The 9,194-nt window shown below is 30.0% G+C and overlaps 1 protein-coding gene across 1 annotated transcript; it reads left to right on the top strand.

Annotated features, from left to right (window-relative positions):
* Positions 1–725: 725 nt before the first annotated feature.
* Positions 726–1,461, top strand: LOC117912290 (putative lipid-binding protein At4g00165). The gene has a single exon (XM_034826824.1). It carries the CDS (start codon positions 781–783, stop codon positions 1,147–1,149), a length of 369 nt encoding a protein of 122 aa, XP_034682715.1. The 5' UTR covers positions 726–780; the 3' UTR covers positions 1,150–1,461.
* The last annotated feature ends 7,733 nt before the right edge of the window (positions 1,462–9,194 follow it).

Genomic DNA, 9,194 nt, shown 5'->3' with positions numbered 1-9,194 from the left:
TTAAATTAAGGTAGTATGAATCTTTTATCAAACATGAGAATCAGAGTACCCTTAATCTCCTGCGAACAAGCTAACATGAGAATCCTCGGAACCGACAACTGGCTCAAGGGCATGTGATCGGAGTCGTGTCCCGGTCCTCTCATTGCATTCAATAATTGAAAACTGATCCAGTCCTGGACAAACCGCAAGACAAACATACATCAAAGCGAAGGCAGTCACGTTCGCTACTCCCTAGCTGGATTCCATTTGCGCTTGTCCCCATTCCCACCGCCTATATAATTGACCACACTTACTGATTTACTCTCTTTCCAACCACTCAAACTTTTGCCCTTTACACTACTATCAACTGTTTGTATTAGTTCTCAGAGAACTAACCATTTCGGAAATTCTGGCTAGGATTCTAGGCGCAGTCTTGGGTCAATGTGGTGGTCCATTTTGAGGTAGAGCACTCAGCTAATGGAGGCAGGGAAAAAGCTTCTTACCCGGTATATGTATGGAATCTTCTTAACCATTAAGACACATTTTGATACTGTACGTGAGGGCGAATTAACCTTTCAATGCTATCTTACACAGATATGGAAGTAGTGCATGTGATAAAACTTGGCTTCCCACAAGCTTACAAAATATACAACTGTTGCACATATCTTCCCTTATCACTCTCTTCCACTCGATCAATCTCACAACACCCACCTCACAATTGTCCTTTAAAAGGGCTACCTCCCCCTCCAATAAGCCCACACCAATTAAGGTCCTTGTATCACGGGTTATAGCTAGCTAGCCATGGCTTCCAACAACCTCTCTGCAGCTATTTTGGTACTCTCCCTCCTCCTCTTCTCGACATTCTCCAGTGCTTGTGGTCCATGCCGGGCCAAGGCTCCTCCAGCGAACCCCTTTTGCCCCAGGGACACACTCAAGTTCGGGGTATGCGCCGACCTTCTCGGAGGGCTGGTGAGCCTTGTTGCCGGAAGCCCACCTTCCAGCAAGTGCTGCGCTTTGCTTGAAGGCTTGGCGGACTTGGAAGCTGCAGCGTGCCTTTGCACTGCCATTAAGGCCAGTGTGCTTGGCATCAACGTGAAAGTGCCGGTTGCCATTAGTTTGCTTATTAGTGCGTGTGGGAAGTCCATTCCTCCGGGCTTCAAATGTGAATAGGAAGCTCCCGTCGCCTGCATTTGATCTTTAAATTATTAGGGTCTGCTGCAAATTTGTGCTGTTGTCTGTTGTTAACGGTGATTTGTATGGATTTTCCTTTCCTTTCCTTTCCTTTTCCTTTGCTTTTTCTTCTGTTTTACGAAGAAGAAGACAACAAAGGGATGTGATGTGAGGTTATTTATTCCAAGAGTCATGTGGGTTACGTCCAAATTATTAGCTAGGGCATGGGGCTTGATGTAAGTTGTTGTTTAATTATTATATCATGATTCAACTTTATGTTGAAGGAACAATAATGCTGCCAACTTTGACAAATCCTTCACTTCATATATAAACCAAAAAACGATTAATGGGATATTTTCAAGTTTGAGGATCACTTTGTTCATGCCTCAAAAACATTTATGCGGTTATCGAAAGTTACTATAAAAAAAAAAAAGAAAAAATATTCAAAAAAAAGTTTTAAAATGATTTTGTCATGTTTGGTTTTATTATTGAAAATCAAAAAATGAAATATAAAATTTTATATATTTTAAATTATTTAATTTTTATATAAAGGAGGAAAATAAATGAAATGAATTTGAGAAAATATATAAAAATAAATTATTGATGATGAATCTATTTTTCATTTTTCTTTACTTTTTTTTTCATTTTTCCTCTTTATTTTTCTTTTTTTCATATTTTTTGGGACGAACATAGCCTTAGAAATTGAAATTGAGCCATGTCACATAATAAGTCCAATTGTTTTTCTATTTCTCTCTCAGCCACAGGATTTTATTTATTTATTACTTTTATTGAACTAAAAATTAAATCTATTTAAACCAGAAAATTCAAGGATGGCTTATAGCCAAATTTCAACAAATGATGATTCTACATATCGTTACAACATATACAAATTTGGTAAGTGAAACTACCTAAACAATGTTGAATGTAAGATAATGTTGACCTTAATTAGTAAACCCAATTATCTTAGTGTTGAATGTAATTTGCTTTAAGATTTAGATGATTTGTTTTTTACTTTTTTTTTTTAGTTTACTTATTACTTTTTTTAAAAAAAATTTGACTGAAAAAAAAAAGTTAAAATATTTAGATTTTTTTAAAATATTAAAAATAACTTTTTAAAATAACTAAAACACAATTTTAATATAACTCTCACCCATTAATATTTAATACTTAATAGAAATAAAATAATAATAAAATAATTACTTAATCCTATTAAGTTGTATCTAGAATTAAGTTATATTTAATTTTATTTAAATTTAAGTAAAAAGACAAACATCACCTTATTAATTCTATACATATAGATAAAGTGGATGTCACTCGTTTGAAAAAAGATTAATTCAACTTTACTTCTTACTCCCTTGTCATTCTATTATTAGTGCAATTTAATAAAAGGGAAATATCATTCATTGCATCTAACTTTGAATATCGAAGGGGCCTAGCAAAGTTGAGAGTATGAGATCTCTCCTCATAATCATTCTTTCCTACATGGTTGTAGTGCACGTTAAAACTACAAAGGTATGTTGTGATGCATTCTTACATCATTGTCAATATTTCAGGGCTTCGTAGAAGAATTTAAGTGTAAGATTAAGCTGTTAAAATATGGCCATGCAAATCATGTCTATAGATTAATTAGTTGTTAGAATTGTTATGATTAATTAGTAGTTAGAATTAATTATATCAATCTTCTAGAATCTTCTCATATATTCTTGTACCATATAAATGAACGATAAGAGTAGTTCTTAGTAGGCTTGATAATGTAGCATCATGTTTTCACCTCTCTTCTTAGATTAGGAGGACCTTACAATGGCTGAAAAGCTTCTTCTTCTTTTGCAGCTTCTTCAATTCATTTTGGATTACATCCATCCCAATTTGCTAATCAGATCATGCTTTCAATGAGGACAAAGGTTTAGCAAATAGTCTAACTATAATTGGTGAGAAAATTCTTGACATTATAACATCTCTTATTTTTTTTGGTGGGGTAGGTATTGAATGTAATTCCCTTGTTGTAATTGTAACCACAAGACATGGTGACATCATTCTTATCTCTCCATTATTCTCTTACTTCTATCGTACATTTTTTATGTTTTAGTACTTATTCTTTTATATATATATATATATATATATATTATTTTTAATTTTTAAATTTAGAATTTCGATAAGCAAAATTTTCAAATAAGACATAATCATATGGTTCATCTCTCTCCTCTTTCCTCTTTCTTTTTTGGTGATTATTGTTACCCAAGGTTTATTTTGGTGATAATAAAACCAGATTAAGGTATTAATGACACTTTTGAGCTTTAATGTTTATTTTCTAAGGTTTTTAAGCAAGTCAAAAGCAAAAGGGGATCAAGAAGAGCTCATAAAGGATTTGTCATGTTGAAGACTCTTTAGGAACTAGTTCTTGGGAAAATCTTAGATCAGGCACACACAATCTAATTAACAACTTAGGGATACCAGATCTAATCACAACGAAAGACATAAAGTAATTAGATTAGATCTTGGTGCTATTTTTTTTTTCTTTTGATCTAGATATTCCTAAATCAGACTCTAGTCAATGAAGAGGATTTCAATCACCTCGGGATCTTCAACCTAATCACTCTTTCTTTGAATTGTGACACTTGTGTAAAGTGGCCACATACCTATTAAGGGAGAGAGAGATTGAAATTGGCTAACCTTAAATATCTAAGAGAGTTTATATGATTTCTTTGTAGACTTAAGTGATTTTGACCTAATTTGAGTATAGGTTACTTGATCTAACTCATTGGTTCTAATAAATTAATTAGTTTTATTGAGCCCTAATTCATTAATTATCCTAATCTAAAAACCAAAATTAATTCATCATAAAATCTTGTGCAATCTTATTCTTTTACCAAAACACTTATGTACATAAATGATTCATTCTCTTAAAACCTAAAGACTTTGTACTAACAAATAATATTATCATTTGTAACGAAGATCATTAGGACTCATAGAAAAATATTGGTTCTCTTAAAATTTAATTCTGAAGTTGACTCAACACTTGACTAAAATGAATTAATTGCACTCTGGTATCCTATGAAATTAAATTAAGATGAAAATTTGATTAAATCTTATTTAATTAATTTCTTAGGTTTATGACTTACTATTCACTACATGTGGACTCTATTTATAATCTAATAATATAAATGCTATCAACTTCTCAATATTACATATATGACCCTTGAATCTTAAATCCTCTTATTTTGTGATCAATTAACGTACCCTAGTCTACAAAAGACATATGTTAGATTCCACTAAAGGAATTACTACAACCACATAATACATGATCACAAGTTTTTAGGATCACTTAAGGGAATATACTATTCTAATATCCCATGAGATATCTTAGTGTGTATCTTTAGAATATCCATTGTCAGATGTCTTAATTAATAATAACCCAATTCATAAGGAATTTATAATTAATAATAACCCAATTCATAAGGAATTTATAACCATCGTAGGGTCTCACACATAAGTCAAAACCACTAAAGACTTAACACTAACTCAATATTCTTTCAAGGTTTAGAACCTATGGAGTATAGTAACTTAATAAAATCATGACTACGTGATAAACAATGTCATAATCTATCGAAGATTTTGTTCAATGTGTGTGATCATATATGCTAGTGTACTCACTATAAAAAATCTATCTTGATGACCTAAACATGTCATATCCCTTATTAGGAGGTAATTCACTACAATTTTAGATAAAATGCTTAATTTAATGAATCAAACATCTTATCATCTTACAAGGAATTCAAGGCTTGGATTTTATGTACAACTTATAATGCACTCAAGTTATGTACAATGCAAGTGATATAAACGTAAATGCTTAGATAAGTAATAATGTGATCATGAATAGAAAAGCAGAACAAAAAATCATAATATATAAATATATTAATGAAAACTTATTTTGTTACACCATGTCATGTTTTTAAAATTTTTATTATAACATTATTATTGTAAGGTTAAACTTGGTGCACTAGAGATTTAAATTGGTTCCATGCCTGTTGGTGCTTATCATTCATAAGCCTTTAAAGTTGAATTTATATATTTAAAAATCGGATGAATTTCAATTTTAGGAAAACCCTAATCTCTACATAGACAAAATCATACTTAAAAGTTCTTGATGATATTGTCAATTTGTTCTTTGAGATTTTAGGCTTAAAATTGCAAAGTTTTAAGATTTCAATACGGCAAGGAAATTGATTGACAACAAAAGTCGACATATTTAGGTGGTAAAAGATGCTGAGATTGAGCTCCTTAGCAGTGGCCTTTGATTGAGGTAAAGTCTTTACCGATCGATTGAACCACCAATTGACTGGTAGAGCACTTGACTAATTGAGCCAACTACGACCAATGGTCACCACCTATACTATTTTGTCCACTAGCAGCACCAAGGTCTTTTGTGCCTTATGACTAGTTTTGTTTCCAACATATATATAAGACCTTATATGTGCATTTTTTCTAAGATAGCTTCTTACATTTATTGTTCATTAATCCAACAACTCTCAGCTTTTTGTTTGAGTGTATTTAAGCCTTAATTTGCATCCACCTCATTCAATTCTAGTTTTCTTGTATTAATTCTTGAGCCTAATTGTGTACTAAGATTGCATTGTTTCTCTTATATTCATTTATAAATCTTGTGAGGATATCATTTGAGGAGCATTATAGAAATAAAGTCCATTGGAACTAACAATTTAAGTCTAAGAAGGATAATGCTTTGTTGAAGCCTTGGTGATTTAATGAATAAAACCTTCAACTTAGGATTGAGATTTAAAAAGAGTGGATGTAGATCGGGATTGGATTAAACACTATAAAATTGGAATTTGCATCTTTCTTCCATTTCCTCTGTATATTTACTTGTCTTAATTATTCTTTCTATCATTGCTTGAATTGTCATTTGCATTCATTGAACTTAAAATTTGACAAAATTGATCAACATTTAATTTACCCTCATCCTTACGGATCAAAAATGATATAGGCATTTAGAACAACTTAAGTTGTTTTGTAAATACTTAAAAAGATAAATAGTTCTTCAATTTCGAGAGCTAAAGCATATCATAGGAGATGAATACAAATTTGTCATCCTAATTAAGAAGAAATGAGTTTTTGTGATTTTTAGAAACAATGTAAAGAAGAAGATCACTAGTTTTTAATTGAAACTATTCTCTCTACCGATGATTTAAAGTATAATTTATTAAGCATTAATCAATTATACGATAAATATTTTTAAATAATTTTTAAGTCATCATATTGCATCATTAAGGATATTTAAAATAATATAACCATTTTCATAGGTTATGATATTTTTACAATAGATTAATATTAAAAAAATGTAATGATCATAATAAATATTTTTTAATATATGTACAATGGATGGTCGTTCATCAGGAGTAAACATAAATTTTATTACACAACTTAACATATATGACCTTGTTAGAGGAATTTCTAAAATCTTTTTTTTTTTTTTTTGAAAAAACAAGAATTTGTGTTGCAAGAAAACTAATAAAAAACTGTTTTAAAATTAAAAATTTTATTTCTACATCACTTTTTATGCTTGGGACAAAGCAAATGAAATTACCAGAGGCTAGTCACCAACCCACTCCTATAAATGAGTTTTCAGTCAGTCCCGCTCATCTACCATTTCCCTTTCATTTCTCTTTTCTCTCACACATCTTTCTCACAAGATCTCTCTCCCAGATCCTCATTCTCCATTAACAACAGTATAAACCTGGGAAGATCAAATCAACAGGAGTGTTCATAGATGATCCTTTCTGTGATCTTCCACAGCTTTCTTGAACTGTTTTGGAAGCCTTCCACTTCCATGCAATGGAGGAGTTCAACCAACAGCTCAGGAAAGTTGTGGAACATTACTGAGAGGGTCAGATCATATCCCACCTTTCCATCATCATTCATCAACCCCTTTTACTCCTTCAAAAACCTCTCACCCCATCTTTAATTTCATACTCGTTTCAAGTTCCAACAGATTAATATACATTTTCTGTTTTTTGATTATGTGTTTTTCTTCTCCTCCTTTTTTCTTATATTTTCTGCATGCAGGGAATCATCTCAAGTCTGAAGACCTTCTCATTGTATCCTGAGTCCATTTTCTGCTACACCAACCACTGTGCTCTTTTCTTTCCAAATTTTCTCTGGTTTAATTTCTTTTCTGGGTCTGATCAGCAATCGGCGGCAGCAGATGGGATGTGGTCAGAGAAAGGGAAGCAGGAATCAACAACTCCCTTTGTCGGTTGGTGGGAGATGACACCATGCACAGGAAAAAAGCAAATCTGAGTGCAGTGCCTGCTTGCTTCATATTATTATAGACATGGCCAAAAACTTGGCTATCTTCCAACCTTTTGTTCGATCCTCACGCCCACAATTAAAGCCATCGCTCGCCGCATCGCTTCCATTCTTATTCTCCTTCAAACACGTATCCAAAGTTCTTATCATCCATGCAGATCTATTCCAATTTCTCCAAAATGTTTTTTAAAATTATTATAAATTAAGCTCTATCAATGATTAATTTCTAATTGGTAAGAGTTTGAGGATGATTCTAAAAACACTTTTAGCTTAAAAATTACTTTAAAAAAGTAAAATTAGATGTTTGATAAAATTTATAAAATATTTATAAAAATTTTAAAAATCATTTATAAAATTAAAAAAACATTTTCAGAAAAATATTTGATAAATAATTCTTTTAAAAATATTTTTAGAAAAAACATTTTTTCCTAAAAATATACCGACTAAAAACATTATTTGAGACTATTTTAATATGAATTTTTGGTAATTATTGAAATAAAATTATCACCATTTGCTCTCAAATGGAGGTGTAAACTATTTATGTAAAGAGAGAGGGCAAATGTTTGATTAGTTATTGCATGCACTGAAAAAATGAAAACTTGTTATTTTTTTGTTATAATTTCCTTGATATTTTGATTGAATTTTAAAGAGTCAAAAACCCTTTTTCAAAGTCGATGAAAAGATTTATATGTAATATTTTGGATGAGTTAGGGTATGTTTGGTAACTGTTTTTTAAAACAATTATAAAAAATAGTTTTTATTGAAAATAGTTTTTGAACATTATTATCTGATTTTTGTAGAACAAACATCTATTTAGAAACTTAAAATGTTTTTAACCTGTTTTAAATATTTTTAAATATATTTTAAAAATAATTTTAATAATCGATATTTTATTTTATTTTATCATTCTACATGTTTTGATAATTATTTCTTAAAACGGACATCATAAAATAAATTAAAATAATAAAAAAATAACTAAAAGATATTATCTGAAAACACCATTTTTTTTTTATATCATAAAGTAAAAAATAAATTTTTTATTATTAAACATGTTTTTTGTAGTTTTTGTTGTAAATGTTCTATCTAGTTCTTTAATTAAATGGTTTGGAGACAATTATAATTATTTGTCACCTAATTTTACACATATTTTGCATCCAATAAAGACTTATAAAATGTAGTATTACCTTTTTTTCCAAAAGAAAATTAAAATAAACTTGGTAAATATTAATAAAGAAATTGTTATAGTGAAATAAAATTATAGTTTTTAATAAAAGGAAAATGGTTAATAAGTTAATCTTAAATACACACTTTTAATAAATATTATTCTTCACAAAAAAATTTAGTATATGATTTGATAACGACAAAAATTGCCCCTAGTTTTAGATATCGCATAATGAAATCAAGATCGTTAAATAATAATATAAATATACAAGATCACGGTGGAGCAAATGAGACTAAAATATATATATAAAAAAATTAAAATATAAAATAATAAAATTGAAGTCGGATAAAAGTAACATTACAAATGTAAGAAAATTCCTTTTGAAAAAAATTGTATCACATCAATGCAAGAGAAATCAAAATCTAAATCATTATCAGAAAATAAAATAACATAGGATATAAATAGTTGTCTCGTTTTAAAATCACATGTTTTAGAAATGTTGAGAAAATCCATAACATGTTCCTTAGCCCAGAAGGAAAAAGGGTGGCCAAGGCCCTAACCA

This window comes from Vitis riparia, chromosome 4 (genome assembly GCF_004353265.1).
Source record: "Vitis riparia cultivar Riparia Gloire de Montpellier isolate 1030 chromosome 4, EGFV_Vit.rip_1.0, whole genome shotgun sequence".
NCBI classification, from domain to species: Eukaryota; Viridiplantae; Streptophyta; class Magnoliopsida; order Vitales; family Vitaceae; genus Vitis; species Vitis riparia.
Note: the sequence above shows the minus strand (reverse complement) of the source record. Positions and strands in the feature narration are given on the sequence as shown.

Excerpts from the sequence above, each read along its gene's own strand:
- LOC117912290 (XM_034826824.1), top strand. The coding sequence starts at position 781 with ATGGCTTCCAACAACCTCTCTGCAGCTATTTTGGTACTCTCCCTCCTC.